This window comes from Helianthus annuus, chromosome 7 (genome assembly GCF_002127325.2).
Source record: "Helianthus annuus cultivar XRQ/B chromosome 7, HanXRQr2.0-SUNRISE, whole genome shotgun sequence".
NCBI lineage: Eukaryota > Viridiplantae > Streptophyta > Magnoliopsida > Asterales > Asteraceae > Helianthus > Helianthus annuus.
The window spans coordinates 23,042,370-23,055,643 of NC_035439.2; the positions used below are offsets into that span (position 1 = coordinate 23,042,370).

At 34.9% G+C, this 13,274-nt stretch overlaps 2 protein-coding genes across 3 annotated transcripts; both read right to left on the minus strand.

The window, feature by feature from the left end:
* Window positions 1–3,040: 3,040 nt before the first annotated feature.
* Window positions 3,041–3,665, minus strand: LOC110881118 (formin-like protein 14). The gene is made up of 2 exons (XM_022129482.1): window positions 3,646–3,665; window positions 3,041–3,491 (listed from the first exon to the last, which is right to left on the minus strand). The coding sequence occupies exons 1-2, from the start codon at window positions 3,663–3,665 to the stop codon at window positions 3,041–3,043; spliced, it is 471 nt and encodes a 156-aa protein (XP_021985174.1).
* A 2,743-nt stretch (window positions 3,666–6,408) lies between these two features.
* On the minus strand, window positions 6,409–10,174 carry LOC110884544 (protein SRG1). Of its 2 annotated transcripts, none has more exons than XM_022132262.2 (4): window positions 9,873–10,174; window positions 8,852–9,093; window positions 8,443–8,767; window positions 6,409–6,803 (listed from the first exon to the last, which is right to left on the minus strand). In XM_022132262.2, the coding sequence occupies exons 1-4, from the start codon at window positions 10,116–10,118 to the stop codon at window positions 6,561–6,563; spliced, it is 1,056 nt and encodes a 351-aa protein (XP_021987954.1). In that variant the 5' UTR covers window positions 10,119–10,174; the 3' UTR covers window positions 6,409–6,560. The 2 variants fall into 2 exon arrangements, with proteins under 2 accessions (XP_021987954.1, XP_035831039.1); XM_035975146.1 differs by having other exon boundaries at window positions 6,634–6,803; window positions 8,418–8,767.
* Window positions 10,175–13,274: the final 3,100 nt, after the last annotated feature.

Genomic DNA, 13,274 nt, shown 5'->3' on the forward strand with positions numbered 1-13,274 from the left:
AGGATCCTTCTCGGGATCCTGCCCTTTATTCTTCTTTTTTCCCAGCAAGTCCTTCAGATACCCCTTACTTAACAGGTAACTTATCTCTTTCCTTAAAGCAATGCAATCCTCGGTCATATGTCCGAAGTCTTCGTGGAAGGCACACCATTTGGATTTATCCTTCCAATCAGCTTTCTGCTGGTTCTTTCGAGGCCACCTAGCTTTGTCCCCTAAACCCTGCATAGCATACATTAACTCAGGTATATTAACAGAAAAGCAGTATTCAGATAAGTCAGGATATTCTTCAGGATCCTCGTCTTCAACAGCATTCACTTTCTTGTTATCATTTCTGCCATATGGCTTGGATCGATATGGCTTATATGAGGTTTCTGATTTCCTGTTAGTTGATTCATAGGTTGAGGTAGAATTCATCCTCTCCTGCATCTTCTTGTCATCTTCCAAACGGATATATCTCAAAGCCCTGTTACGAGCTTCGTCGAGATTCCTGCAGGGATTCATTACAAGATCCTGATAAAACTGAGAATCCTTTTGTAACCCCATCTTAAAAGCTTGCACGGCTGTTGCAACATCAAGATGTGGGATATCCAAGGATTCTCGACTGAATTTGTTCACATAATCCCTCAAGGATTCCTGAGGCCCTTGAGTTATCCTGTAAAGATCACTGGTTAGTTTCTCAAAACTCCGACTACAAGAAAATTGACTGTTAAATAAATTAACCAAATGAGCAAACGAAGTAATTGAGTGAGGAGGAACGTTTAACAGCCATTTTAAGGCTGATCCTGTCAGAGTAGAACCAAATCCCTTGCATAAGCATTCTTCCTTAAGCTCCGGAGGGATAGGGTTAATCTCCATTCTTTCCCTATACTGGGCAATATGCTCTTCAGGATCCGTAGTCCCATCATACAGCTTCATGTTGGGAGTTTGAAATCTTTTTGGGATTTCAGCATCACAGATAGGATATGCAAAGCGGGATATCCTGTGGCTGTCTTGGGATACTTCCGGAATTGGCTGGACCACTCCAGGTACACTGGATATCATGTCCTTCAATTTCTGGAGCTCCCTGGTAAATGTTGACGTCATACCTGCATCCTGCAAAGAGCCATTGTTGTTAGTAGCAAGAGTATTATTATTTGACACATTACCGTTCTGAGGATTTTGGCCATATCCTGAAGCATATCCTGAACTTCTCACAGTCGATATCCTGACCGAAGAGGGTATCTCAGGGGTATGATTTTGAGAATGGCTTGAGACGATATTCCCCCTATTATCCTCAGTGTAAACTGCGGAACTGAAGTTCAAAGCCCTGGGCTGTATAGGAGTGACAGTTTCCTCAACAGGTCTGCTCGAGCTAGCTTTTAAGAGTTGTATTTCTCTTAACAGCATTTGATTAGTCTCCTGTTGCTGCCTCATTTGTTCCTGCACACTTCTAAATAAAGTCAAAATTTCATCGTTAGAGGCTAAAACGGGAGCAGATCCCTGGACACTCCGAGTAGGGATAACATCTTGAGATTGTGAAGAAAACGGCATCCTTGGAGGAGGTGGTGGAAGCACCGAACCAGTAGTAGCAGAGGTCGTAGCAGACATAGTGGAAGAGCTCATGTTTGATCTGGAGGCCATTGTAAACAATGTGGCAAAAAAAATTGAAAATAGAAAACCGATTAATGATTTTACAAAGATTTTTAGTAAAAGTAGCACCACTTGCCCCACGGTGGGCGCCAAATTGTTTTGGTCAAAAAATACCTAAGCAATTAAGTGATCAAATTAGTTAGGTGAGGTAGTGTGCTAAAATTATATGTGAAAAATGTATTGGCCAAATTAGATATGAAAACAGTTTCAGGATACAGCCCGGGATATAGAGCTGTATCAATGATCAAACAATGAGCAAAAAAGTAAAGGTTGACACGTGATGTACAAGGAAAGCCCTTGATCAATCTAGATCGCCGGCATAAAACTTCGGGAGCTGACAATCGCAGCTGCCTTGTTCTTCTTATTGCTTCAAATATCAGGATACAGTGCAGGATGTGGTGCGGATCGACTATGTGTTATAATGTAATTTGAATACAAGTGTTTGAGTGTGGTGTTTGCGGTGAGCTAGAGAGTAAAAGTGTTCGAGAGTGTTAGTGTAAAATTGCGTGCCTTAAACTGATCCGCCCCCATCTATTTATAGTAAAGATAATGTAACAACTATCCTAAACTTCCGGGATCCAGCGAATATTCCCACTCGAACGTTGAGGACCAAGTCTTTCGGGTTCAACGGCTTCCTTATAACTAATACGCCCGAGTCTTGAGGAGAAGAAGTCCTGATGACCGTTAGTAACTTACAGCCATTAACCTGCACGTGTTTAATTTACTCAACCTTAGGATATCGCCCAGGAAGTTAACAATATCCCCGTCCAATATCCTGATCACAAATAAACAATTAAAAGCGGGATATTAGTCAGGATATGTATACTCAGAAAATGACCCATAACAATTAGAATAGGTAATTATTTTCATTTTTATGGTTTTGAACTTTTGTTATTTATACAACTTTGTCTCTGACAATAATTCGATACTACTACTGTGATGATTTGAACCCATGGATATTGTTCGAACAACATCAGTGTCGGTACCAATATTCATTTCTATCATTTCTAGTTGATGTAAAGCACGTGTTGATTTCTATACCGAATGCATACATCGTATCGGTATTATAATGAACTGAACTGATAACCATCGAATGCCTGTCATAAAGACCGTGACAACGCACCGCAAATAATGTAGTTTATGATTATAGTATATATTTAAAGAATTTAGCGTAAGTCTTATGAAAATCACCAGGCATGCGAATATATAGAGATGAAGTGAAAAAAAGTGTAAACTAAGGGTCTGTTTGGTATGGGGTAATGAATGGAGGGGGAATAGAATGGACGAGATAATGGAATAGATGAGGTAATTGAATTGATCATTATCATTCCATATCTTGTTTGGTTACCATGTGTGAATGGAATGAACAATTACTTTTTGTTGTTTGGTATGCGAAAAAGACGAAGGAATAAAATCAGATGGCGGTGGTCAGTGATGGGCGATGATGGGAGGTGGTGCTAGGTGTCAGTTGTAGCAGCGAAGGTTGGCGGTGGTGGTGGGTGGAGACGACGGCGGATGGTGACAACGGTGGTGGTGGATGACGGTGGAGGTAGGTGGCGGCGGTGGCAATGGTGGTGGTAGGGGTGGTCGGAGGTGGTAGCAGCGGCGATGGTGGTCGGAGGTGGCGGTGAGTGGTGGCGGTGATCGAAGGTGGCAGTGGCAATGGTGGCGGTGATGATCGAATGTGGGTGGTGGCGATGATCGGAGGTGGCAGTGGCGACGGTGGGTGGCGGCGACAGCGGTGGTGAGGACGAAGGTGGGTGGCATCAATAGGTGGTGGCAGCAGCGGTGGCGGGTGGCGGCGGAGGTAGGTGACGGCGGCGGATGGCGTGGTGGTGGTGGTGTGTGGTAGCAACGGTGGTGGGCTGTGGTGTTGTTAATGAAGGGTGAAAAGGGAATGGAATAGAAAACAAACAGGGGAGTGGGCGGATGGAATGATTTTGAGTGAATGGAATGCATTTTGGAATGGACGATTCTATTATATCGACCAACCAACCACTCTTTTCTTCATTCCCTCACAATGGTCCATTCCATTCCATCTCTCATCCCATACATAACAAACACTACCTAAGATTTTAGAGATATAGAAAGAGAGTAAACATTTATCTTTAAAAAGGGAACGATCTGAATTTATTTTTCAAAAAGGAAAAGAAAAAAGAATTGCCGTATTTAATATCAGCGTTTTAATATCATTTTGTGTGCCAATGATCTCTAGATCAAGTGGTGGAGGACTTGCATTTCTCTTGAGAGATGCAGGTTCGACTCCCACTTGGTGCAGAGTGAGGCACTGGTGGGCAATGATAGGAGACCCAGGGAAACCTGGGTTGGATCCTTGAGCCAAATGGGTTTTACCGATAATTTTACTGTCGTGCTTACGGGCGGGTGGGTTACCGGATTATTCCCGGAATTGGTGGTGGACTCGGGTTACTCTCGGAGTACTCCGTTTATCCAGTGGGTGCCCCAAAAGTGCTCGAGATTGAGTTTGTTGACCATTCAAAAAAAGTATCATTTTGCCAGTCAAATTTCATTTTTTATATTTTATTTGTGCCTTATATTACATAAATGCTATTTAGATCAGGATTTATGTCACGAATGTGTTATCCTAGAAAACATGTACACTGAAAACTTTATTTTTAGTCAAGTAAATGTTAAAATGGTCCCTGATGTTTGGTCTCTTTTATCATTTTAGTCCAAAATTTAAACCTTTTGAATTTGGTCTTTATGGTTTCAATTTTGTTGTCATTTTCATCCAAAAGCAAAATCTGGTCATATTTTTCAGTTAACATCCAGTTTTTTTTTTGACTTTTTCCTTCCTTTTAATCAAGGGCAAAATAGTCAGATTTTTTTTAATTTGTTATAATAAAATGTTAAAAGACCAGTTTGCCCTTCATTAAAAATGAGAAACAAGACAAAAAAAACTGGATGTTAACTAAAAAATCTGACCAGATTTTGATTTTGTATGAAAATTGCAACAAAATTAAAACCAAATGGACCCAAATTCAAAAAGTTTGAGTTTTGAACTAAAGTGGTAAAAGTAACCAAACCTAAGGGACCATTTTGGCAATTTACTCTATTTATTTCAGTGGAGGCGTAGTGTTGTAGTGCCCTTATATAAGAATAAAGGCGACACTCAATGCTACGAGAACTACCGAGGGATTAAGCTGTTAAGTCATACTATGAAATTATGGGAGAGGATAATTGAGACTAGGATTAGAAGATAAACGCAAGTTACGGTAAACCAATTTGGTTTTATGCCAGGGAGATCAACTACAGAAGCGATACACATTCTAAGGAGATTGATAGAAAAGTATAGGGAGAAGAAACGAGATCTACATATGGTGTTCATTGACCTAGAAAAAGCATATGACAGTGTACCACATGGACTGATTTGGGATAGTTTGGAGAGTAGAAGGTTACCTGGGAAATATATAGATATAATTAAGGATATGTATGATGGGACCGAAACTAGTGTTCGTGCACCAGTAGGGGAGACTGTTTTTTTCCCGGTGGAGATAGGACTCCACCAAGGGTCGGCGTTGAGTCTGTTTCTCTTTGCAGTGGTGTTGGATGAGTTGTCAAAGTCGATACAGGAGCCGATTCCGTGGTGCATGCTTTTTGTAGATGATATTGTTTTAGTTGCGGAGACTAAACAGCGACTGAACGAGAGGTTAGAAGAGTGGCGAGTTGCTTTAGAAGGCAAAGGTTTAAGAATTAGTCGTTCAAAGACCGAGTACCTTCATTGTGATTTTAGTGGAACAATCGACCGCGAAGATACTCAAATCACCATTGATGGTCAAGCGGTGCCACAGGTTACCAAGTTTAAATATTTAGGAACGTTTGTACAAAAGGATGGGGAGATAGATAGTGACGTTGCCCACCGTATACAAGCTGGCTGGTGTAGGTGGAGAGCAGTCGCTGCGGTATTGTGTGACAGGAGGTTCCCAACTAAATTATAGGGAAAATTTTATAAGGTTGCAGTTAGACCTGCTATGTTATATGGAATAGATTGTTGGGCTATCAAAAAGACGCAGACACGCAAGATGGGGTGGTAGAAATGAGGATGTTACGGTGGACGTGTGGGCACACAAGGCTAGAGCGTATGAGAAATGAGCTTTTTAGGGAAAGGCTAGGGGTGGCTAGTATATCGAGTAAGATTAAGGAGGGGAGATTGAGATGGTTTGAGCATGTGAAGAGGAGGCCATTGACGGCAACGACTAGAGTAGTAGATATCCTTTGTGTGGAGGGTAGGAGGAGTGGAGGAAGACCCAAACTGACTTGGGAGGAGCGGATTAGGCAAGATTTGCTAGAGTTGCACCTTTCTGAGGACATGGTCCAGGATAGAGTTCGTGGAGACGTAGGATTAAGGTTAAAGATTTTTAGTAGAGAGTAATGAGGTGTCTGAGATTTTTAGGTTAGGGGTTAATATTTTCTACTTTTCGGGTGGACCTTACATGTGTTTATCATCTTGTGTATGTGTGTATATATATATTGCTTTAGGGGCTATAGTTGTGTCTATTTTACTATGTTAGTCGGTTACCACTTATTCTGTGATTGGTGGATTTCTATTGCTATATCTGTAGTTTGCATTGTTTGCTTGATATTTGGTTTCGAGCCGGGGGTCTTTTTGAAAGCGGCCTCTTTATCCATATGGATAGAGGTAACTTTTGTCTACTTCCCACCCTCCCCAAACTTCACCAATAGCTTTATTATTTGTAGGACTTGTTGGGTACTGTTGTTGTTGTGTATTTTCATTCAAGTAAACACAATTAAAGCAAGAAACATAATCAGAAATTTTCTCTTCACATTCTTATTTAAAATCACAACATATTTAGACAAACCATGTGGTATCTACTATAAATGCGATACCATTATTATTTGGGATAAGTTTATCACACTCAATCATGTTGAATAGGCAAGAATACACAATGAACTATTCATAGGTAGTATTGTTCAATGTTCCGTTTACCATAAAGTTCTCGGGCGAAAATATTTTTGAAGAGATCCACAACTGTTACCCTTTTAAATTTTGGTGGGTTCTCTGGAGTGATAAGACTTGGTGCTGGACCAATCTCTCCATCCAATTTAGGGGCAAAAAATGTTGCAATAGAAAGCCTCTCCTTCTCCGAGTTTACAATTGCTCGATGTTCAATGCTTTTATATAGTCCATTTGTCACCATCTAAACCCATATAAACCTCAAAATGTTAGTACGTACGATATCTTTTTCATTTTAGAGTTAATTACATAAATAAGTCTTGTGCTTTATACCTAATTTTGCCTTTGGGTACTAACTCTTTTTTAATATGTTTAGGTTCTATTGTTTCAATTTTGTAACACCTTTGGGTACTAACACCAAAATTAGTTAATTAATGACTAAAATACCCTTGCATTTTTTTAAGTTTATCAATGTAACACATTTGGGTACTAACACCTAATTTTATTTAAGTTTAAATCAATTTAACAAAATCTATTTATTTTTTTTATTTTTATCTTTTTATTATATCTTTTCATTAACATAAACTCTATTTATTTTTTTATTTTCATATTTTTATTAAATTTATTATTTAACATAAAATCTACTTGTTACACCAGTATTTTTTTAAATAGATTTTTTAAATAAAATCTACTAGCTATATAGTTTTATGTAAATTAAATTTCTTACTTGTTTTAAATAATGTAAACCTTACTCGTTTTCAATTTTGGATTGAAATGATTGATAATAATAAATATCTTTCATTTAAAAAAAATTTAAGCATTTTTTTCACTCGTTTTTTTGTTCATTTACATTTTACTATTTTAGAAAGATGTTTAATTTACATAAAATCTATTAGTTGCACCAGTAAAATCTACTAGCTATATAGTTTTATGTAACTTAAATATCTTTTTTACAAAAAAAAGAGTTAAAAGAGGCTTAATTTTTTTTAGTTTTATCTAAAATACCTAGCTATATAGTTTTATCTTAAATCTTAAATACCTTGCTATATAATTTTATGTAAATTAAATATTTTTCTAAAATAGTAAAATGTAAATGAACAAAAAAAACGAGTTAAAAAAAGGCTTAAATTTTTTTACATGAAAGATATTTATTATTATCAATCATTTCAATCCAAAATTGAAAACGAGTAAGGTTTACATTATTTAAAACGAGTAAGAAATTTAATTTACATAAAACTATATAGCTAGTAGATTTTATTTAAAAAATTATTTAAAAAAATACTGGTGTAACAAGTAGATTTTATGTTAAATAATAAATTTAATAAAAATATGAAAATAAAAAAAAACTAAATAGAGTTTATGTTAATTAAGAGATACAATAAAAAGATGAAAATAAAAAAATAAATAGATTTTGTAAAATTGATTTAAATTTAAATAAAATTAGGTGTTAGTACCCAAATGTGTTACATTGATAAACTTAAAAAAATGCAAGGGTATTTTAGTCATTAATTAACTAATTTTGGTGTTAGTACCCAAAAGTGTTACAAAATGGAAACCATAGAACCTAAACCTATTAAAAAAAGTTAGTAACCAAAGACGAAATTAGGTATAAACCACAGGACCCATTTATGTAATTAACTCTTCATTTTAACTTTAATCTATTCTCGAAATTCAATTGTGTTTTGTGTTCTTTATATTTTTCCATTTAGAAATTTTTTTTAATCGTTTTCTTCTCAAAATAAAACCTCTTCAAGACTCGTCACCGTAACCATAACCAAACCCATACCGATGAAATTTCTTTTGCTTATAAATTTTAATAGAAAGTGAAAATGTTAAGACGGAAAAATAATTACTGTACCTATTAAGTGAACGAAATAAAGTACCTCCAAGGTGTCCCCAATATTGACAATGAAAGAATTAGGGAGTGGTTTAACAGGCATCCAAATACCATCCTTCTTTATCTCAAGACCTTCTACTTCATTGACTTGTACAAGGAAGGTGATTCCAAGAGGATCTGAGTGTGGGCTGAGACCAATAACCTTTTCAGGTTGCGGGCATGGTGGATAATAGTTCATTCTCATAGATTGCATTCCTTCTTCGAACAACGCATTCATATCTTCAACATCCATCTTGGAAGCTTTTGCAATGAACATGAGAGTATTCAGGGAAACCTTGTTTACTTCACTTGAGTATGCTTCTAGGGTATCTCTATATTATCATACAAGTATAAATAGTTATACCCTAATGACTTGGATAAATTAAAAAAGTTATATATTGTAGTAATTAAATTACCTAAGAGGTAACTTGGGAAACAAGTGAGGCCTCCTAATATCATGAGGGAGTGTAACTAGGTAGAACATGTCAGCCCAATCGAGCTTTTGCTCCTCTGACACGACAAACGCCTGCCCAAATCCCTCAATATCTCCTGCTTGTTGCCAATACTTCTTTTTCTCATCCAACGGCAAATTGAAGAATTCCTGTGTTTCCGCCTTTAGTTTCTCCAACAACGAATCACTCAACCCGTGATTTATCAACTGTGATATTCAAATTATAAATCATAGCTCATATAGAATTATATCCACAACGTTTTGTTTGAGCTAACTTGAATGTTTAAACTTAAAACACAATAGCTAAAGATTTAATATCTATCTATCTATCTGCTATAATAAAAGAAACCAACTTGTGAACACGTGTCATTCATTAAAGGTATTCTCAAATCTATAATTTATCTTATATTAATTAAATAAATAATAAATTAATATTAAATCTTATCATAGTTTAATAAAATATTATCCTCAAATCTAAAACGTTAATTTAATATATTTTTAAAACAAATACCTCTTTTTCCTACTTATCTTATATTAAATATATAAATAATAAATTAACGCCAGATACGACGTTTTTAGTATCTAATATATAAAGTACATTTATTTAATCTGTGTAATACACGTGATTTTTAGAGATATAACTCTTTTTAGATCTATTTAACACGCGTAATATATGGGGTTTTAAGGAAGTAATTTTTTTTATTATTTGGTAGATATATTCAACCCGACTATACACGAGTTTTTTAAAGATACGACGTTTTTAGTATTTAGTATACAAAATTGCATTTATTTAATCTGTGTAATACACATGGTTTTTAAAGATATAACTTTTTTTATTATTTGATATATAAAATTACATTTATTTAACCCGTATAATATACGAGGTTTATAAAAATCTAACTTTTTATTGTTTAATATATAAAATTACATTTATTCAACACGTGTATTACACGGGGTTCTAACCTAGTATATTCATATACAAGTACCTGAAAGAAACCCCAATCTCTACAAGCAAGGTGTAGTCTTTCCAATTCATAATCAGCTAAATCTAGAGATAATAAACGTTGCATGTCGATGATTGGAACTTGGGGTCGTGCGGATGTAAGCCGTGATGTGACTACGGGGTCTTGATCAGTGCGAACATAGCGGGGTGGAACCTCTGAAATTTGTTCCTTTGCTAGTTCTTGTACACTAGGCACCAAAAGTGAGCTCCCTAAACTTCTTCTCTCCATATCACTCTTTCATGTCATTGTGTGTACTTTGAGGCCATATGTAGGTCTTATCTAAAATGTGTACTTGAGGCCATATGTAGGTCTATATATAGATCTTATCTAGAATGTCGGTATATACTCTATTTAGTTTTATGTAGAGAAAATTATCATTTTAGTCCATGAGGTTTGTCCAAATTGTCATTTTAGTTCAAATAGTTTTTTTCTCCTCTGTGTTCCTGACTTTTTCATTTTCTTGCCATTTTGATCACATTGTCTAACTCGGTCTAAAAATCTGGTTATAACCAGGGTTATTTTTGGTATAACTGTTGTGTAGTGATAACCAGGGGTAGTTTACAACATAATTTATAAACTTCATAACAATTTAATGCAAAAAATACCTTTGATTATAACCTGATTTTTAGATTAAGTTAGACAATGTGATCAAAATGGTAAAAATAAAGAAAAGTCAGGGACCTAAAAGAGAAAAAAAAACTATTTGAAGTAAAATAATAATTTAAAAAAAAAAAAAAAACTCTGGAGAATAAAATGAGAATTTACCTTTTATGTAAGAAGTAAAAGTTAGATTCCTCTTTCCATCGAAAAGAAAAATAAATAAATAAAATAATCTCATATGGATATCTTGACATAAATAAGTACCCTTTTATTTTCACTTTTCAGACATCACACAGTTTAAAATGTCGAGTTCGTTCATACTTCCTTTTGAATCATGAAACTGAAAAAAGATAAAAACGTTTCTTAATTTAAAGTGTCCACATTCCATCAAGCACCACTAGAGAAGTTACGGTTTTCTACGAAACTTTGCCACAATTCCGACGAATGGAAAAATCTAACTTTGCAAGTTAAAAATTCTCCTAAAAATAAGAAGTCATTATAGAGTAAAAAGTGACCAAGAACTTAAAACCTAAACCCACTACACCATCACCCAAAACCTAAACACCCACCCCACCACCACCCAAAAACATAACCCCCTCTCCCAAAAATAATAAAAAATAAAAAATAAAACTATACCTCACCAAAATACACCACAAAATAATATGTATGCAATGAATTATTTATCCGCTCCTCAAAACATTTATGTTCTCGAAACTTTTACGCTTATATAGATAGATAGATCACTAAACCAATATCTTTTACTTATCTTAAAAAATATTTATTTATCGAGATTATACTCTATTATGTGGAGCTGTAATAAAAATATAAATATGTACATATTGCATATCTGTTAAGCCTAGAAATTCAAGAAATATAATGCACTTACGAAGTACATTACTCAATGAATAAAAAAAAGTTTATATTTGTTATGGCTCCTGCAGCTGTTACTAATCATCATTGTTTTGGACATATTCCATTTGTCTTCTCTTTCACAATCTGGCAATAGTTTGGATCGTTTTCCTATTCAAGATGCATGCATGCTGCTGGACCGATTGATCTACACGCAGTGCACATTTTATGATTCTGCTGCTACACATTGCTGTTTTGGATGTGTGGACCTGCTGCTATAATTGCAGGATTATGCTGTTCTATTTAGAAGGCTGGCGCGCACTTTGAGTTGGTTTGGTTTCTAATGCTGTTGGAGCTTGCATGCGCTCACCGGTTGGTTTTGATGCTCGAGAAACTGATGCACCATCTACTTGTTTCCTAGGCCGGTTTGCCCATTGTACAATTTATGTATCATTGTATAGCTCTTGGGATCTTCTATTGAATAAGTTCGTTATTTTATGGTTCCATGAAGCATGTTATATATGTTATATTTTGGGGGCAAAACCCTTCAACTAGATGAAAAAAAGTTAATGTTTTCTTCATATGCCATTGATGGTCCTTAGGACAAAATGTTTGCACGCTCTTGGTTCTTTGTCTAACATTGCATGTGTGTAAGACACATGATTTGGATATGATACAGTTTTATTGTAAGTATTATTTTTTGTTTTAATTTGTCCTAAAATTCGATGCATTATACCAATTACCTACTGGAATAGCAACATAGAAAAGCATATTCATGGATGTACCTAAATTAGAATTCGTCTAACTTTAATATTATATTTCTCCATGGCTGGAAGAGGGAGAGAAGAGGAACGGTGGCAAGATGTTCTTCCTCGTGGGAACAATTCCGGTAACAAGGGGAGTAAGGAACATGAAAAGGATGTGGCTAAGTTCTACATCTCTAACCTTCCGAATGGGTGAACAGCATGGGACATGTCAAGTTTCTTGAGCGAATTCGGAGAGGTAGTCAGCACTTATATTGCTAGGAAAAGAGATAAGGAAGGAAACCGTTACGGGTTCATAACTTTTAAGAATGCTAGAATGGCTAAGGATATCCACTACTAGAAAACTACATATTTTCTTACAAAAGTTTCTCACAAATTTCCCACAACTCAATTTTTATTACAATTTTTCTACAGTTTTCTCACAAAAAAGAAAAACAAAAAAAACCCAAAACTTTTCTTCAATTTTCCGACAAAATTGTCACACAACTACAGGTTGTAGCAATTTCGTCACAACATTAATTAGCTTTTCGACAAAATTCCGACAAAATACATTAACGTTTTGCATTATCTGTACCCACAACAAAATAAATAATTTAAAAAATAAAACTTCTAAATTTGTTAGAAATTTGTAGCAAACTGACACCACTTGCTACAGATTTTCGACAAAAAAGTTAATTTATTTGTCATTTATTAATTTAAGAAAAATAAATAATTTTTAAAAATAAAATATTAAATTTGTCGAAAATTGGTAGCAAATCGACACTAGTTGCTACGGATTTCCTACAAAAAATAAGTTAATTTATTTGTTATTATTCAATTTAAGAAAAATAGATAATTTTAAAATAATACGTTAAATTTGTCAAAAATTTGTAGCAAACTGACACCACTTGCTACAGATTTTCGACAAAAAAAAGTTAATTCATTTGTTATTTATCAATTTAAGTCAAATAAATAATATTTAAAAATAAAATATTAAATTTGTCGAAAATTGGCAGCAAATTGACACTAGTTGCTACGGATTTCCTACAAAAAATAAGTTAATTTATTTGCTATTATTCAATTTTATAAAAATAGATAATTTTAAAATAATACATTAAATTTGTCTAAAATTTGTAGCAAACTGACACCACTTGCTACAGATTTTCGACAAAAAAAAGTTAATTAATTTGTT

Bases quoted from the DNA above. Each gene is read 5' to 3' on its own strand.
- LOC110881118 (XM_022129482.1), bottom strand. From the start codon at position 3,665: ATGGAATGGAATGGACCATT. The intron at 3,492-3,645 runs GTGAGGGAATGA...ACAACACCACAG, and splicing joins ATGGAATGGAATGGACCATT to CCCACCACCGTTGCTACCAC.
- LOC110884544 (XM_022132262.2), bottom strand. From the start codon at position 10,118: ATGGAGAGAAGAAGTTTAGGGAGCTCACTTTTGGTGCCTAGTGTACAA. The intron at 8,768-8,851 runs GTAATTTAATTA...ATGATAATATAG, and splicing joins TTTCCCAAGTTACCTCTTAG to AGATACCCTAGAAGCATACT. The intron at 6,804-8,442 runs GTACTTTATTTC...ATATGGGTTTAG, and splicing joins ATATTGGGGACACCTTGGAG to ATGGTGACAAATGGACTATA.